General features: G+C 42.9%; 1 protein-coding gene across 1 annotated transcript; it reads right to left on the minus strand.

Annotated features, from left to right (window-relative positions):
- Nucleotides 1-2,088: 2,088 nt before the first annotated feature.
- On the minus strand, nucleotides 2,089-19,476 carry DLEU7 (deleted in lymphocytic leukemia 7). Its single transcript, XM_070471808.1, is given in 5 exon segments — nucleotides 2,089-2,427; nucleotides 14,101-14,212; nucleotides 18,721-18,902; nucleotides 18,904-19,218; nucleotides 19,357-19,476. Coding segments are annotated over 5 exon segments (936 nt in total). The 3' UTR covers nucleotides 2,089-2,220.
- Nucleotides 19,477-19,961: the final 485 nt, after the last annotated feature.

Here is a 19,961-nt window from a genome sequence, read left to right on the forward strand (position 1 = left end):
GAATCTGCCTGGGTTCAATCCCTGGGTCAGGCAGATCCCCTGGAGAAGGGAATGTCTTCCCACTCCAGTATTCTTGCCTGGAGAATTCGATGGACAGAGTGTGGCGGGCTACAGTCTATGGGGTCACAAAGAGTCGGACACAACTGAGCAACTTTCGTCTCATTTTAACTTTTTTCTTTGAATTTAGATACTTACCAAAAGATACATAAGACCTGGAGAATTTCTGGAGAAATCAAATTCCCCCATAAAAGATAAACAAATGAAAGAACAAACAAAGCAGCCGAGAGGACTAACCGCGTGACTCGTATGTCTTCATTCGTCGTTTATGGGGCGGCTGCTCTGTACCAGGCCTGTGCGGCACTGGAGACATCGCCATGCACAACACCCCGAAGCTTATATGCCAGTGAGGAAACACAGGTGTGTTCATTTCTTAAGACTGCGGCAACACGTTATTACAAACTGGGTGCTTTAACACAGCAAAACTTTATTCTCACAGTTCTGGGGACGAGGAGTCCAAAATCCAGATGTCAACTGGCAGCTCACCCTGTGAAGGCTCTGATTGTTATTATCACCTAATTATTTAAATGGGGCTTCCCTAAGTGGCTCAGACAGTAAAGAATCTGCCAGCAATGCAGGGAGACCCAGGTTCGATCCCTGGGTAGGGAAGATCCCCTGGAAAAGGAAATGACAGCCCACTCCAGTATTCTTGCCTGAGAAATACCACGGGCAGAGGAGCTAGATATAGTCTTACCATACAAAACCAGTTTACAATTCCTTCAGAAAATAAGTTACATGTATACATTATACTCTTCTTTTCTTTTTTAATCTAAAGCCATTTCTGCTAAAACTTGAAGAGAAAAGCAGCATTTCAATTTACGTTTGTTCTCAACACAGTCATCATTAAACAACAGGAAACTTAGTTTTCCCTAAGCACATGCAGGAGGCTTCCCAGATGACTCAATGGTGAAGAATCTGCCTGCCAAGCAGGAGATGCTGGTTCGATCCCTGGAGAAGGAAATGGCAGCCCACTCCAGTATTCTTGCCTGGGGAATCCCATGGACAGAGGAGCCTGGCGGGCTACAGTCCATGGGGTCGCAAAGAGTCGGACACCATTTAGCGACTAAACAGCAACAACAAAGTATGTACAGATCGTTGTTGTCGCAAAGAAGGTCACTCTCTTTTCCTAGGGAAATGTTTAGGGAAATTTGCTAGTATATCCACTCCCTCCTTTTTTGCACAAGAATTTCCTACTTCAATGGGCGTGTTTAGAAAGAGCACGAGGAGCTAGATGTTCTCACATGAGACTTTAATAATACTGTACTTTGTATTTACGTATTATACAGTCTTGGTACTTCATAACTCATTATCATTTCAAATTTAGAAACAAGTATATGAAAGCACAAGGTTTAGAAGCAGCTCTCCCCTGCCTGACAGCAAATTATTAATGCCAGGTTTGGAACTCAATTACTGACACATGTGTTTGTAGTCCTACAACATTCAAAGATCATTTTCATAACATAAAATGAAGTGTTCAGTAAGTAGGACATATCAATTATCAAACATTCCATTTATTCAAAATAATGTTAAGAACCATGGAGCTTTAATCATACAAATAACTATATTAAACCCCTTATGTGCTCAGTCACTTCAGTCATGTCCAACTCTTTGGGCCCCCATGGACTATAGCCTGCCAGGCTCCTCTGTCCTTGTCTTGGGCAAGAATACTGGAGTGGGTTGCCATTTCCTTCTCCAGGGATCTTCCTGACCCAGGGATCGAACCCGTGCCTCTTGCGTCTCCTGCACTGCAGGCGGATTCTTTACCACTGAGCCATCAGGGAAACCCCACTGAACCTCACAGGCCTACGTTAATATGAATATAGATTAAAGGTGTCTTTCAATTAAAGTTAATATTTAATATAGATTCATAAATGCATATACATATATAATCTAATTAGTTCCACAAAATGGAATGTATTTCAATCAAAAAGTCAGCAAATGTGTCAGCACACTTAAAAATATGAACTACTGCTTTAACAATTTTTCACCAACAAGCTGTAATTCCAAAGGGCACAAATGCCTCTGGTCAGACTGCTATGTATGCTATCAAGTGTCTCCTCACTGGAATAAAAGCATCCACTGTCTGCTGATTTACTCAGGAACTTAAGGTATCCAATTCTTAAGCAGTGCTCACTGTGGTTTTAATTCCAGCATCTTCAACACTCATATGTCAGGGAGATTCTGTAAGATCTGTCTCCAGGAAGCACAGGTTACAATGTGGGCATCAGAAGGAAGATTAGCAAGTGACCGAATCAGCTTCTTGACTATTGTTTTCAAACACTGATGGGCAGCATTCAAATCTCTGTCAAACTGCTGTCCTTCAGTTTGTAGAGCCAAATGACTGCAGATGTTCCTAAACTCAACACTGTCCTGAAGTGAAGAGCAAACACAAACAAGCAATTAGGTTATGGAGGACAGTTTTCACTCCCATCTTTTGTGATGACAGAATGTCAATTTTCCTCTCAGATCATCATTCTCCTCCATTCTCAGCCCACGTAGTTTGACCAAAGCTGACCCTACTCCACAATTCCAGGGGCAAGGTCAATCAGAGCACATCATCCCTCAGCCACTTCGATTGACCAGGGATGGGCAGATGACCTAAGGTGGGTCAATAAGCCACAGTCCCAGGAGGTTTACTCAACTGGGAAAGAGAAGTTCTATTTAACTGGAGCTGTTGGAAAACATCTTGCCACCATAAGGAGAGAATTCAAATGAAAGTAAAGCCAACACATTAAAAAAAAAAAAAAAAAGGAGAAACAAGAGATTAAAAGAGACTGACTTCAATTACATTTTCTGAGCATGTCAATCTAGCTGTGCTTGGACAATAAATCCCAGGATTTTTTAGCTATCTGAATCAATAAATATTTCTTTCTGCTTAAGCCATTTGGAGTTGAATTTCTCATGCGTGCTAAGTTGCTTTAGTCATGTCCAACTCTTTGCAACCCTCTGGACTGTAGCCTGCCAGGCTCCTTTGTCCGTGGGATTCTCCAGGCAAGAATACTGGAGTGAATTTCTCTTTATTTGTTCTTAAAAGAGCTTTGATGAATACACAGATAGACTCTGTTCCTTTTATTCCATAATTACTGTCTTCAAGATCCCAAAACAGGATTTGGTATTTAATGAACATGGTCCCATGAAATGTTTGATGCAAATTTAGAAAGAGTTCACAGGTAGTTTTAAAGGATGAACTAAAAAAAAAAAACACCTAAAATAAATAAATAAAGGATGAACTAATTAAATAGATCTTTAATTTTCAAATATTTCACATTCTAAAATCCATTGCATTTAAATGGTACACTGAAATTATTCCACATCAGAGATAATGTTGACTATATGTTTTATTTTAAATACAGTTGACTCAAACAGCACAAGATTGAACCGCACAGGTGCATTTATATACAGATTTTTTCCAGTAAATATGAACTATAGTACTAGAGGCTGAGACGGTAAAAATCTGCCTGCAATGCAGGAGATCCGGATTCAACCCTGGGTCAGAAAGGGCCTCTGGAGAAGGGAATGGCTACCCACTCCAGTATTCTTGCCTGGAGAATTCCATGGACAGAGAAGCCTGGCAGGCCACAGTCCACGGGGCTGCAAAGAGTCGGACATGGCTGAGCAACTAACACTTTCACACTATCCCCAGTTAGTTGAATCCATGGATTTGGAACCTTGGAGCTGGAGGGCCAGCTATAAAATCATACACAGATTTCTGACTGCTTGGAGGGCCAGCACCTCTAACCCTATCCTTCAAGATTCAAATATACATGAAAATGACTCCCCCCAGACTTCTGGTTCTGTCACTTGGCACATACAGTTTCCCCAAAAGGCCTTGCTACTAAATTCTAAGCAGTAGAACAAACATCCTTTCTGAGCTTGCAAGAGTGTAATGGAAATTTCCAAGGGCCAAGAATAAAAGAAAGGTGACTTACTTTAGCTGCGTGCCAATACCTATCAAGAAGAGAAAGTTGGTCTCTCTTGAGCTGGGCTTGGGGTAGAAGGTAAAGTTGTCTTGTGAATGTGCAACAGCGGACCTGTACTATACAGTAGTTCCAGCTTGTAGTTGCCCTTCATACCATATACATGTTCTTAGAACACTCATGCCAAGAAGTTAATTTAAAAATCCAACTGGTCTGAAATAACCATGGACACATGGCAAAAGCAAACAAAAGCCAATTCCACAGAAACCTGTTCGCAACCCATGCCCCACAATAGTACTGCCAGAAAGTCTGTTGAAGACAAACTTAGAATATGAAATTTAAAGTATAGTCCACCCTGATATAGTATATATAATGCAGGGCAGAATTAGACTCCAAGAATTTCAGGTATAAATTATAAAATATATGTATCATGGTTAAAGATATAAAAGAAAAAAGTTGGAAAAAAACTCCCAAGAAAAAACAAGCTTGAAAAAGAACCTAATCCCACTTCTGGAGATGACAACTATCACGACAAATTGAGAAACTCAATGGGAAACACATTAATAAACACAGCTGGGGAGAAGATTAGTAAAGTGAATGATAAGTTTGAGAAAATTATCCAGAATGCAAAATAAAGACATGGGAAATATGAGAAGTTAACTGACATGGACAACAGAATGACAAAGTATGACAAATACATTTTCAGGAGAGATAAGAAAGAACAAGAGAGAAGAAGTAGTCAAAGAGAATAATGGATAAAAAATTATCCCAAATTGATTCAAAATGTGAATCCTAAGATTCAGGAAATGAAACAAGCTTTGAGCAGAAAAAGTTAAATGAGATCCAAATCTAAACTCATTAAGGTAAAACAACCATATAAGAAAAGAAACCACATAGGTAAAAGCAACCATATAGGAAAAAGATGGCACTCAATCTGGATAACCAAACAGCTAACTTCCAGCCACCTTCTAAGCCACAACAGTTGAAGATAACAGAATAGAATAATATCCTCAAATTACTGTCAACCAAGATTTTTTTTTTAATTCCACTGAACTACCATTTAAACATCAAGGCAAAATAAACATGCATTCATTTCAAAGCACAAAAAGAATAATCACAGTAGACTTTCACTGTCAGATCTTCTTAAAGATATAATTCAGAAAGAAGAAATTCAAAGAAAGAGATGTAAGAAGCAATAGTGAACAAAGAAACTTAAAAACACAGCATAAATCTAAAGATTTGGTTAATAAAAAAAAAATTTTAACAACTAACTTGGGGTTCACTAAAGCAAGATGGTTGTAAAACTCTGAGGTACAGTCACATGTAGGATGCAGTGGCGTTCTAAGGCATTGCATCGTTGAAGACAAAAGTGACAAAGGTGATCAATTTTAGGCTTGTTAAGTATGCCTGTGAGAAATGTAAGGATCATTGTTAAAAGGAGAGAAATACGAGGCCAGAAAAGTGGTGTCACGCAGGACGGAGCAGAAGTGTTCAGCTGCCCCTTCCCAGACCTAGTAAAGGACCGCAGGCTTTGAGGCCCTTTCCTGTCGCTGCAGTGGACTTCGACAATGTCTGCAAACAATGTCTGCAAGATGACAGTGCTGGAGTTTCTGTCCATGGGAAACTTTCTGTGGTATACAACTTTTTATCAAGTATAGAAATAGTACATCATATTTCAGAACCAGCAGAGGGAAAAGATATATCAAAACTTTATTGATCCTACTGATAGAAGGTAAAAATGGAGAGAAAAATGATTCAAACATAAAGCAAGATGAATAGAAATCTAAAATGTGGCACAAATAAACCTGTCTCCAAAACAGAAACAGACTCAGACATAGGGAAGAGACTTGTGGTTGCCAGGGTTGTGGGCGGCAGGGTAGAATGACAGTCTGGGAGTTTGGGGTTGGTAGATGCAAACCGTTATATATAGGATGGATAAACAACAAGGTCCTACTGCACAGCACAGGGAACTGTATTCAATATCCTGTGATAAGCCATAATGGAAAAGAATATAGAAAAGAATGTCTATATGTATAGAACTGAGTGACTTTGTTATAAAGCAGAGATTGGCACAACATTGCAAATCAGCTACACTCCAAATGAAAAAGCACCAAATAAGTCACTTTTTGAAATACAGTGGTTCCCAGGTTGGATATTCAAATTTTATCCAAATGCTAAAAGCAAAACATTTAAAACTAAAAACATCCAAGATTGAAAGTAAATGAATACTAAATATATATCAAGCCAAGTCAAAATAAATCCAGACAAATCATTTTTAGGGATAAAATAAACTGCACCATGAACTATTGCCCAAGAAGACAGTTTTGTACTTGTGTGTATCTAATATGATAACCTCAATTTACACTCAATCCACAGATAAAGACTAATTTTAATTCGTCTTTCTCAGAAACTGATCAGACAACAGGACAATCAGCCTAGAGAGAAAAGATTGAAAATCTTTTCTAATCATAAGCTTGGCCTAATGGAGACAGGCAAATATACATTATTCTCAAACATCTATGGGTTAATTATGAAAGATTAAAGTGAAAGTCGCTCAGTCATGTCCAACTCTTTGCGACCCCATGGACTATATAATCCATGGAATTCTCCAGGCCAGAATACTGGAGTGGGTAGCCTTTCCCTTCTCCAAGGGATCTTCTCAATCCAGGAATTGAACTAGAGTCTCCTGCATTACAGGCAGATTCTTTACCAGTTGAGCTATGAGGGAAGCCCTATGACTTTACGGTAATGCCACAAAACAAATCTCAGTATAAAAGTTTATATCATTCAAATCAGAAAGGAAATAAATGAGAAACCAATAATATAGATAACCTTCCCCAAACAAGTATGAGTTAAAAATCCACTTCTAAATAACTCATGGGTCAATGAAAAAAATAATTGAAACTTGAAATGCTCTGTTGTTGTTCTTCAGTTGCTAAGTCCTGTCCAACTCTTTGCAACCCCATGAACTTCAGCATGCCAGGCTTCCCTGTCCTTCACTACCTCCCAGAGTCTTGCACAAACTCACATGCATTGTGTCAGTGATGCCATCCAGCCATCTCATCCTCTGTTGCCCACTTCTCCTCTTGCCCTCAGTCTTTCCCAGCATCAGGGTCTTTTCCATTGAATTGGCTCTTCACATCGATGGCCAAAATGTTGAAGCTTCAGCGTCAGTCCTTCCAATGAATATTCAGTGTTGATTTCCTTTAAGGTTGACTGGTTTGATCTCCTTGCTGTCTAAGGGACTCTCAAGAGTCTTCTCCAGCACCACAGTTCAAAACATCACTTCTTCGGTGCTCAGCCTCCTTTATAGTTCAGCTCTCACAACTGTATGTGATTACTGGAAAAACCATAGTTTTGACTAGATGGACCTTTGTTGGCAAAGTAATGTCTCTGCTTTTTAATATGCTGTCTAGGTTGGTCATAGCTTTTCTTCCAAGGAGCAAGTGTCTTCTAATTTCATGGCTGCAGTCACCATCTACAGTGATTTTGGAGCCAAAGAAAATAGTCTGTCACTGTTTCCATTGTTTCCCCATCTATTTGTCATGAAGTGATGATGGGACTGGATGCCATGATCTTGGTTTTTTGAATGTTGAGTTTTAAGCAGCTTTTTCACTCTGCTCTTTCACCTTTATCAAGAGGCAGTTTAGTTCCTCATTGCTTCCTGCCATTATAGTGGTATCATCTGCATATCTGAGGTTGTTGATATTTCTTCTGGCAATCTTGATTCCAACCTGTGAGTCATCTAGCCCAGCAATTAGCGTGATGTACTCTGCATAAAAGTTAAATAAGCAGGGTGATAATATATAGCCTTGATTTACTCCTTTCCGTACTGAACAATTATGGAAATACCATATTACAATTTGTGGGATGTAACTCTGATGATAAAAGCATAGACTTAAATGCTTATAGAAGTAAAAATAACCACCTAACCAATGAAAATCCATGAGCTAAGGATTCAAGGCAATAACTTAAGAAAAACAGATAATAAAAAAAAAAACTAAAAGTTGAACAAAGTTTGACGAGGCGCTGGTTTTTTTTCTAATTCTGTGTAGAAAGGGAAGCTATTCTTCTCCGTAATAAAAACTCTCTCAGTTGGGTGAGAAGAACCTGGGTTTCTGGCAAAGTGTTTACTAGAAAACATTCTCTAGGAAACAAAACAAACATCCATTCATTCAATTCAGCAAACAACAGTAGCAGGACTCCGTATGAGCTAACACACCACAATTACCTTACGTGAGTATTCACAGGTTACCACCCTTCTAGAGTGGTTTTCTCCTTAAAGCATTCTTCTTTCCCTGTCTTTGTGTGTTGCTTATTTATTTCTGCTCAGAAGGTATCAAGGGGCCCCGTAGATAATCTGTCCCACAGGTTTTGGAGTAACCTATTTTGCTGGAGCATGTTGCTTGGAAATGAGAAAGCAGAGGGAAAAAATGACTCTGGACTGCTTTCCCAAGATCCACATCAAGGGAAATTGTCCACTTGCTTTATAGAAGTAATCCAACTCTAAGTACAAAGTGGAAGGATCAAAGACAACACGCAAAAGGAAATTTAAAATAGAAGAAACCACCAAAATGTGTGCTGATGTGTGCCTATTAGCCAGTCTGCAAAGGCATTCATCACCCAGAGAAGATTAAAATGCCTTTAAAAACATATTTGTAGGCTGAAAATCTGAAGCCAATTTCACATTTACTGTAAAGAATCAAAGAAGGCATCTTTGGGGAAAATTATACATACAATAAAATTCCACTGCCGAGCTATACTGGTCCCTGAGGCCCTAGGTAAACTTCAGATCTCTGGCGATCTTTGCAAAGTCTCTTTACTTTACTATTTTAGTACAGTATTTCCATTTAATCCTTTCTCAAATATATTAACAGTCAAAGAAAACAAATTAATAGGAATAGGCTTTCCATGGGACTCTTAAGCCAAGGAAGGGAAAAATAAAACAGGTGATTGCTTCCCTTCCTTTCTGGAAGGTCTGAAGGCCAGCTATGGATCCAACAACCGTGACCTCCAACCCAACCTCTACTGCAGAAGGTAAGGGCCGCTAGTGACAGCCTTAAAGCAACAGCATATTAAATGGCACATGGGTTTTCAGTAGAAACTCACATGATCAATATTGGTGATGATTTCACTTACAGTGCTTTCCACTCAATGACAGAGGGCATCCTCCCAGCAGCTTTTATTTAGCAAGTCCCAGATGCTTCCAGAAGTGATGTAATATCCTACACGGTGCTTTGAGCGTTTTGCCAGAATTAGAACACGATGGTGGCTGAGCAATCTAAAAGCAGGTTTTGGAACGTCTAAAGCCTTGTGGAATCTCAGGTTTTGGATATGAAATGTATTGATTGCTACAGTGGTCCAAATCGATGGCCAGCACTTATATTTTAAAATGAGTTGAGATAATCTCTCATGACTCAACTAATCTACTGGGACAATGGCCTCAGTCTGTTTTGTCTGATAATAAATCTATTAAATTTATTTCAAATGTGTACCTAGCCTCTAATACATGACTTATTACTATACTGGAAAAAAGGCAATAAGACATGGCACCTGACCTCTAAAGAGCTTGTAACTTAATAGAAGGAATCACACACATACAGCATATCTCCCTATGTCCAGTGAAATGTGATGAGTGAGGGATATGGTAAAAAAAAAAAAACAAAACAAAACATAAAAACCCAATCCTACAGAAGAACAGACATTTATAGACTCATGATCTAAACATTGCACACAGTTCATTCTGTGGGGGAATGCTTTCAATAGCACACCTGATGTGTGGTTGCCCAAAATTTGCAAGATGCGCAAGATGAAAAAGTTATGGACACTGTCCGAACAAAAATGTGAATGTACTTAACACTACCCTTAAAACAGTAAATTTCACTTTTCTTTTTCTACTATAATTAAAAAAAAAATAGTGGTTGAGACTATCAGGTTACTGCCAGCCTTTGTAGAAGGGAGTGGAAATTTGGATAAGGCATCAGCGAAATGGTAGGTGAGAAGGACTGTACAGTTGCTATAAGAGAGATGGTGTCGGGGAAAGCAGTGTTTGACTCATAGAAGAAAGAGATGGCCCAGAATTAGAATGAATGATACTGTTACTGAAAGGTGTGTGGTCCGGCTGCTCACTGCTCAAAAGCCAATAAACAGGCAGGCCTGAATGATGGGAAGGAAAGTTTGCTTTATTTCAGACGCCAGCAACTGGGGTGGGGAGGCTGGCAGACATTTGTCCAAAGGTCAGCTCCCCCCTCCACCCCCCTACCCCCTACCCCCGCATTGGCAACCAGTGGACAGGAGCTTTTATAGACAGAAGTGGGGAGGGGGCTCTATGCAGAAACAACACAGTCAGCTCTGACAGTCATCTTCAAAGTGATCATCAGTGGTCTGGCCAGCATTATGTTGGTTATCTAGGTACAGTTATTCTTCAGTTCCAGGGTCCACTTGTTCCCATTTCTTTGCAGTCAGTTCTCAGAATTGTGGCAGCTCATGTCCTGAGTACAGTCTGGTCATCATCTAGTTAACTTCTCCACCTTGTGTTTTAGTATTTATGAGACAGCTCACAGGATATGGCTCAGAATATTATCTATAGCCCTTGAGAAAGAACTAAAGGTCCTTGGCTATTGTTAATAACTACATTATTATTATCTAGTCTCCTTTGACTGTTTTTTTGTTTGTGGCCGTGTTTTTCATTTCTCTGATTAAACTTGTTCTTTGACTAAAATTTTCCATAGACGAAAGGCAAGCGAAGGTCGGGGGTTGGTGTGCGGTGGAGGCAAGGACTGTAGGGTCCTGCTCAATTCAATACCAGCGAAAACCTGGAGCCAAGTTGAGCCTGGCACTGGGAGGGGATCAGTCTGAAGAAACAACAGAGCATCGTGTTACCTATTCAGAATAAGCTGGTGCAGAAAGCCTTGAATGCCAGTCAAGTCCCTGGAACTTCTGAGCATGGCACACCAGCATTTGAAGAACACTGGTCAAGCCTATAAGCCTGAGCAGCTATTAGGCGCCAGGCTCCAAGCAAGGCTTCTTATACACTATATTTCACTCAGCCCTCACTATCATCCAGGAATTAGAGATGAAAAGAAATGCTGCTTGGAGAAATTAAATGACATCCCTAAATTGCACAGCAAGTAAGTGGCAGAGCTGAAATTTACCTCTCTCTCAAAACTCAAGTGTTCATCAAAGACTCACCCCAAATCAGAAACTGGGCCAGATGCCAGGGTGACAGAGGGCAGAGCTCGGCACCCAGTGCAGGAGACGGACGAGGGAACGGGAGGGACAGAGCTGCAGATGCCACTGTGGGGTGAACAGAAACACCATGCAAGCCAGCTAAGAGCACCCAACTAGCTCTAAGGGAGGAAAAAAATGTCTGCTTGTGAATTGTTTCATGTTTCTTTCCTGGCTATATTCATGGTGTTTTTCTTAAGGTTAACTAAGCGTTAAGAAGCTCAAATTGGCAGTGATCATATCCAAACTGAAGACTGTCCCATTGGTCCTGCTCTTCTCTGCAACGCATTGAGGCGGCTTGGTTATCTGGAAGGGATTCAAGGCATGGAAGCTTCCACGGCCCATGTAAAGCCAACTCCTAGCTAATCAGAGACCTCCTAGCCAGAGCTCTCCCTTCCTCCGCTCTGTTCTCTCCTACCCAGTGTCAGGGAGGTCTCTTACAAAATCCACCCCACGTGTGCTTTTCTGCATCACACACTGCGTTTATTAGGAATGCACACGTCTGGAACCTTTGAACAACTGAAAATGCACCTGCAAAGTCCAAAAAGGGAAGAAAAGCTAAGCTCCTTTTTAGCTTTTTACTGAAAATAAACACTCCCATCAAAACCAAAGGCTTGAAAGCAAAAAGAATCTGGCAACAGGAGTCAGTTTCAAAGCTTGTTTTCTGAAACCAACACCAATGGATAATAAAGTCGCAAATAAAAAATGACTTTATAGGTTCTATAATACAGATAACTTTTAAACAATACACAAAGAAGGTATTTTTTTACCCCCCACCCCACCACATCACCTTCAAAATCATGTCTAGATCTTCACAAACTATAAATCAATTCATATTCCATTCACCTCTGGCTTTAAAATAAGTTGGTTCTTTCCAAAACAGTCCTGTCTTGAGCTACTTGCTCTTATAATGGTCTCCACAAACTTGTTTCTTCTCACATTTTCCCTCCCGTTCTCCCCAATGCCTAGCATCCTCTGCAAAGAGTATTAATGAAAGAGCTTTTCCCAGCTCTCTGTGATAAGGCCTGACCTTAGTGAACTTTGGCCTGGACAGCAGACCACTCTCCACTAAAGCTGCCCAGGGGCTGGCCCTACAGGGGAACACAGGTCACTCCCCTGGACCCATCAGAGTACTCCACACTGGATATGCACAAAAAATGGGACTGTCGTTTCTCTGTTTTAGAGGGATGTTATGAAAACCACACTGTCAGGAACGGTATACTACAAATTGCCCCAGCTGCTCTTCGTTCATTGGTATCTGGCTTTAAATCACAAATTCACAGGGCCCAGAACAGTCACCAGTGGCCTAAACTCAAGGTCAGTCTCAAATAGATATGCAACTACGTATTAATAAAACACCCAATGAAGAACCATGGTATCTGCCAGTCACCATAAAAAGTCTATCGTCCACAGGAAATTAAACATTTTTACTTGTGGTGTACCCAGTGTAAATGCTCACAAGTAACTATGGTTCCTTATGCATTTGCTTTGGGTACGGTACCATTTTCATTAGAAAAGTCCAGTGAAAAGCACTTTGTGATGGATACAAGCACTCGATTCAAGTGCTCTCACGAGGCAAACCCCAAAATTGTAAAATAAAGCACAGCAGCATTTCCACAAGACATGACACATTTAAGTATTTAGTTTTGTTTTAGAGCCATCTTGCAATATCTTTCCCCAAATGTTGATTTCGGAAAGATTTTACATCCTGGTTTTCATATCATTCACCTTATAAGGAAAGACAAAACCACAACAAAGCTACTTCTAGGGTTGTTACTGAGCCTTTTCCTAACATAAACATGCAATTTTGTCCCAAATAAAGAGCACTCCCCTGGCCAATGCTACTAATAATATAACCATGAGAATTTACTTATTCAATAGGAATATTAGAAATTTGTAAAGACGCCATTCTCAAATTTGCAGAAACTGGCTTTATTAACCAATATTTATGGGGGAAAAAAGTATTCATCAATGTCTTCCTCTGAGTAACTCAATATTCACACTTGGAATTTGCAAAGAGCCTTAGCAATGACTGTGAAGCCAAAGCCAACGGTTTTACAACCACTACTCTTGCTCTGTGGAATGAGAAAACCAGCTCAGACCACTGAACGTGATGAAATTATTGGTACCAGAATTAGTTAGTTGAATTCATAGGCAAGTTGAGCTCATAGGCAAGTGAGCAAAGGCAGACAGGGAAGTTTTTCTGCCTCCAAAAGCTGGCATCAGCCATAATTTCCATGAAACTTGCTTCAGAACAGAACTCTTGGAAACCATAAATGTCTTCAACTATCAAAGGAAGATAGACAAAACTCAATCAGACTGATTTCATGATTGGCTGAGTTAATGGTCTCTATGGGTTGGTCACTTTTGGCAGTTTTTAAAATCCTAGACTGGCTTCCTTCTGGTGCTCCACACGTTTCTATGCTCCCTTTGGATGGGCAGTATTAAAGCCTCTTTGCTAGTATTACTAGTTTGATAATGATTTCCCACATTTATCTGGGCTTTTTGTCACTATGTAAGGTAACCATGAGAACTTCCCTAGCGGCTCAGTGGTAAAGAATCCTCCTGCAATGCAGGAAACACAGGTTCGATCCCTGGTCTGGGAAGATCCCCTGGAGAAGGAAACGGCAGCCCACTCTGGTATTCTCGCCTGGAGAATCCTACAGACAGAGGAGTCTGGTGGGCTATACAGTCCATGGGGTTGCAAAGAGTCAGACACGACTTAGTGACTAAACAACAACAACAAAGGTGACCATGATTTAAGGAAACACAAGTCATTCAGTGTTATGGACTGAATTGTATTTCACCAAAATTCATATGTTGAAAAACTAACTTGCAGTTGGACTCTATTCAGAGATAGGATCTTTAGGAAGATAATTAAAGTTAAATTAGGTCATACCCCTAATCCAGTAGGATTAGTATCCTTACAAGAATAGGAAGAGACATAACGAGATATCTCGCTCTGTGCACAGAGGAAAGACCTCATGAGGACACAGGGAGAAGGTGGCCATCTACAAGCCAGGAAGAGAAACGTCCTAGAAACCAAACTTGCTCTTAGACTTCCCAACCTCCAGAACAGTGAGAAAATAAATGGCTATAGTTTAAGCCACCCAGTCTGAGGCATTTGGTTATGGCAACCCAAGCTAAGATACTCAGGTTACAGCTTGACTGTTGTGACCCAAGCAGTGTGCAGACGCGCAGCAGGTACGACCATGCCCTCTCAACTGTGCACGCTCATGTACTTGATTTCAGTGTGATGTTCACCACACACGCATGAGCCAGCAAAGTGAAAGTGAAGTCGCTCAGTCGTGTCTGACTCTGCGACCCCATGAACTGCCTACCAGGCTCCTCCATCCATGGGATTTTCCAGGCAAGAATACTAGAGTGGGTTGCCATTTCCTTCTTCAGGAGATCTTCCTGACCCAGGGATTGAACCCAGGTCTCTCACATTGTAGGCAGATGCTTTATCATCTGAGCCACCAGGCAAGTCCAGCACTGTGACTGGTATCAATGGAAAGAGTCAGACAAAGCCACGTTTGAATCATGGGGTTCTACTTCTTGAGCAAAGCTCTAAATTCCTCTGCACCTCAGTTTCCTCCCATAGTAAATTTTTATCAAACTGGTTAACTCCATCTTCTCCACCAAATTTAACAAGACTCAGTTTTGTTAAGCATTTTTTCATCCATCATGTACAGACTCATTTCATGTTTTGTTTTGTTCTGTTTTGTTTCGCATGAGTTTGATGATTTCTTCCCTGGTGGCTCAGCAAGTAAAGAATCCACCTGCCAATGCAGGAGATGCAGGTTCGTTCCCTGGATCAGGAAAATCCCCCCAGGGGAGGAAATGGCAACCCACTCCAGTATTCTTCCCTGGAGAATCCCATGGACAGAGGAGCCTGGTGGACTATACATCCATAGGGTTGCAAAGAGTTGGACATGACTTAGTGACTAAACAACAACAAAATACTCAAAAGGAATATGAAGTGTTGGCTTCTTTAAGAAAACAGTAAACTACTTTAAGGATATGTATTAATATTGTGGTGAGGGTTTCTCTCCTGTCATGCCGGGAAATTTCAGTCCCTTAATTCTGGTGGTTTGATAGGCGAATCACCTGGTGGTCACATCTCTAAGTCAGTCATTGGCCATGGGCTAATGCTGACCTCTGGAAACTCACTTCCTGGAAATGTTTTTGGGTTATTCGAACTGTTTTTGTCAACAACCTCAGAAAAGTAAATACAGAGTTTATAAGTCAGATCCATCAGTATCAAGAATGAACTATAATAGTCAATAAAGTCTACTGAAGAAGATTGAGGCATCAGTCTCTTAATATTAATACTAATAAAAGTTCAAAAGTATTGCAGTTTACCATGAGCAGCCAGTAGCTAAGACTTTATATGCATTATCTCAATAACCTTTATAGGTCAAATACCACTGTTCCCACATTACAGGTAAGGAGACTGAAGCACCAGAAGGCTAAATGACTTGGCCAAGAGTCTGTAGCAGGAAGCAGAGAGCACGTTTGAAATGCTCCATGGGACCAGATCTCTATGCTGTTCATCTTCCTCCTCTCTGTGGCAGGTAACACTGTGGGAGGGATCTGATGTTGGGGAAATTTCCACACACTTTTAAGTGACACACAAGTGTTGTTTCCTTTAGCACAAATCCTCCTGAAGCCATTTTGTGTATAAAATCAACCTGCATGGTCTCAATTTAAAAATATAGAAGACACGCACCCAAATCACTTGAGTCAACACTAGTAATGATGATGCCAAGTCTGTATAACTAGCCCCCGCCCCCAGAAAGACAGACTGCTATATCCTTGAGTCTAAGTGCTTTGTAATCGTTACCCTACAATCCAAACTGAGATACTGCCTTCTCTCCTAACAGTAAACCAAGCAAAATTTCAAGATGCTAGCCAGGAGACAAATCATCCAGAGAAACCACTTCTCTGTCTTCTGAAAGTATTGGCTGTTCTCAGGAGCCCTGAAACTCATCATTCCCCTGAAGTTGAACAGCAGAGTCCTGTTTGCAAGCAAGCTGAGATCCCTTGTTCCTAACGAGGACTCTGGATGCATCTAAACACACTGGCAGCCATGCACCCAGAAGTCTGCTTGTTTGCTTGCGATGGAGAAGAAAGGGACCAGGACTCCAGGGGTTGGGTGAGTGAGGGAAGATTTGAGCGTATTTATGGATTAAGGGAACTGGCAGAGGGAACGTACTGGAAAATACAAAGTGAGAGGAAAGAATTGAAAGAAAAAAGTCCAGGGGTAGAGTAAAGATTTGCTCTAGCACTTAAGAGAAAGAATTTATTTGGGGGGTGGGCAAGGGCGGGAACCACACAGTATTTTCTTTATTAGCGGCAAGAAAGGAGATAATTGGAAATGAAATCTTTTAGGTAAAATGAAAGATATTTTTGTCAGATGGCCTCAATTTTCTCAGAAAAGGAGTGAGAGGGCTGGGGTTTGGATGAAGAAAGTTTGCAGAGAGTGGAAAATGTTTGGAACAAAAAGTCAAGTAGAGAGGGTTAAAAGGATTACCAAGTAGAAGTGGCAGCTGTGTTAACCTCAAGTGGCATGAGCTGTAGTCCAGAGCAGAGGGCGGCCTTCTATTAAGCTGGGTCAGGTCCTCTGACAATGCTTTTCTGGCCTGACCTTGCCTCTGTGATTTACCAGGGTCCTCGCTTCAGTCATTTCAACAGCTGCCTTTTTGCCTGCAAGATAATCCAAGGCCTTCAGCATGACCCAGAGGCCTTTTGCATCTGACCCCACCTAACTCTCCAGCACCCTTTTTTTTTTTTTTTTTTTTTGCCTTCTGCCATACTGAATTAATTTTAGTTCCCCCAAAGCCCTAGGTCCTTTCATTGCTTCTGGGTCTGAAATCCCACAGCTCCTCAGAAATGTTTTTTCCCTTTAATGCTTGGAGAATAAACATTCTTTTAAAAAAAAAAAAAAGGTTACCTCCTCCAAGAAGCCTTCCTGGATCACCTAATGTAAAACTGATCACTCAGCTTTTCCTTTTGTCAACCCATCTGTGCCCTGTGTAGGTTCCTGGCATGACAGAGTACTTTCTGTTTCATTAATTCTAAGATGCATGTTTTTTCACATTTCAAAAATCTCTGAAGTGAGGATATGTCTTATATTTGATAGTGTGTCACAGTTGAATTGGTAGGATTTTTATTATTATTATTATTTCTCAGTGGTACCAAAAAAGGTGCATCCTGCCTCAAGAGCATTGGTGAAATGCAGCTTCGTTTTTAAAAGCTTTTTAAAATGAAGCAGTGATTTGCACCTGGAGGTGATCTCGTTTTCCCTCCCAGCACACACACTTCAGCAATATTTGGTTCTGTCCACTGGTGGGGAGGGTATGCTGCTGGCATCTACTGGGTAGAGGCAGAGGATGCCCAGGACCACCCCCCCCCCCAACCATACACACACACAAAGAATCATCCTGCCCAAAACGTCAGCAGTGTGAAAGTTGAGAAACCCTAGTTTAGGGTGACAATATTTATTCGGATATATGCTATGCTTTATTATATTTGATTTTAAATCAATCTTCTAAGAGTATAAAGTTCAACCTAATATATATCAATGTTTTCCAAACATTGGCTTGTAGAGCAAGAACAGCAGCTCTTGAGAAATGTCCTTTCTTCATCACCTCTCCCCCATGTCCCTCCACTAGACTCCCCAGAGAATGAATGAAGCAATATTAGGGATCAAAATTGGAAGGCCAGAGGGTCTAAAAGTGATCTGTGACCTTAAACAAATTAGGAGAGTTAACAGCAAGGCCAAGACTGGATCCCAGACCCCAGATTTCCCCCCTCCCACGCAGCCTAGGAGGCAGGGCACTCTGCTCTCTGCCTAAATTGGCTACCAAAGTTTGGTACCTTAAGAGGAAACCTGTGCCCTTCAAATACGAGCAGCGCGACTTAGCAGGAATTTAGCCTGAGTATTCACGCTTCAACACCAGGCACCCACGCCTCTCTGGTGCTACTTTATGAGAATTTAGGTTGACTCTGTAAGGCCCCCGAGCTCTGTGGGGAATTGGATTTATGCAAAAATAACTGCGATTCATAAGTGTGAAGGAACTTCAAATACCTGTAGGTGATTTCGTCATACAAACGGCAGAGGGAACGGAATACATGTATTTGAGGCTATAGGGGAGCGGTTGTTAATTTGGAAGGAGAGCAGGCGGAGCGGTCCTCCCCGCCCAGAAGCTGCATGTGTGAAAAGGGCCTCGCACTGGAGCTGGAAGCTGATTCATGTGAGCGAGGGAGGGGTCCCAGAGGAAGGTTTTGGTAAAGGCTTTCCGTGTCTCGGTGCTGCAGTCAGGTGGGCACCGATTGCCCACTCCTCCGGGCACCATCTTCCTCCTTCCCACTCCGAGGGCTGGATCACTGCGGGAGGCTCCACTCTGGATCCTGTGGCCCAGCCTCGTGGCCGCCAACCCCCCTCTCCACCCTGCACCGCCGCAGGGGAACGGATGCCGGAGGCCAGGCTCACCTTCAGGCGGATGGGAAGGACCGCTCCTGCTGGAGGGGGCCCAGGAGCGTCTGTCTGCTCCACTCTGACCAGCTCCGAGGGCCAGCGGGCTGCGCGTCGCCAGCCAGGGTGCAGGGCTCGCGGCCCCCGGGGAAGCCCAGCAGTTCCGCGCCCCCTTCGGCGCCTCGCACAGCTTCCACCTCGGGGGAGCTCGCCTGCTCCCTAGGACCCCAGATTCCTGATCCCCCGGCTCCCGCCCTCCTCTTCGCGCCCTCGCCTGGGCCCTGCCAGCCCTGGGCCTGAGCGACACGCTGGGGCGGTGGGCACGTGGTCTAGGTCATGCGGATTCCCGGGGGCGCCCGGACGGTCCCCCGAGCCCCACTCCTGCTGCTGCAGCTGAAGGGTGTGCAGAGCCACCATCTCTTGGCCGGTGGAGGCCTCTAAGGGCGCGGGGCTGGTCCTCGCCCTCGCCGCCGGCTCGTTGCGCCCCACCCGGGCAGGTGCATCCTCAAGCGATGGAGGCGGGGGCGCGTGGGGTCGCTGGGGTCATTTTCCCAGTCCGCGGCTCCTCCGCCTCCCAGCCTCTCGGCATGTGGGGCCGGCCCCGCCCCGCGCCCGCGGTCAGCGACCCGCGCTGGCCCCAGCATTCGGTTCGAGTCCGATTGGGCTTGTTCCGACTCCAGACTGCCTGAAGTCCTGCTCCCCCCGTGCACTTGAAAACCGGCCAGAAGCCGCGCGCCGGTTCCGCCTCCTCTCCAGGGCTTTGCTGGCACAACCTGCCGCTTTGTGCGGAGGCATCCATCTAGGGCTACCCCGCCCCATCTCCTTTGAAGGAGGCCTACCTGAGACCCTTTGGGGGCTGCGATGGGGGTGCACGAGTTAAAGACCCACCGGGAAACGAAAAGTGTGCAGGACCAGAGGAAAGCTCACGAAACCAAGACGGTGCTTGATCCCCTTCCCGCCCTTTCAGAGCCCTAGGGGAATTTTCAGGGACTTCGTGGAGCAGCCTTCAAGGCCCCTGTCCCCCACACAGAAGAAAGAGACTGTGTATCCTCAGGCCCCTTGTGCTGGGAAGGCCTGACTGCCGAAGGCAAAGTTGCGTCAGGGCGCAGCCCGGCCTGCTTGCATAGCAACTGGGGAAGCAAGGGCTTGGCACTGCCTAGATGAGGAGCCTCAATGTTTTTTTGTGAAACTCCCGAAGGACTTAGGCAGCAGAGTTTGAAGCTAAATCCTTTTACCAGCCATGAACCCAGGACAGCTGTACAAATAGTTGCTGGTTTTAA

Source organism: Odocoileus virginianus, chromosome 8, assembly GCF_023699985.2.
Source record: "Odocoileus virginianus isolate 20LAN1187 ecotype Illinois chromosome 8, Ovbor_1.2, whole genome shotgun sequence".
NCBI classification, from domain to species: Eukaryota; Metazoa; Chordata; class Mammalia; order Artiodactyla; family Cervidae; genus Odocoileus; species Odocoileus virginianus.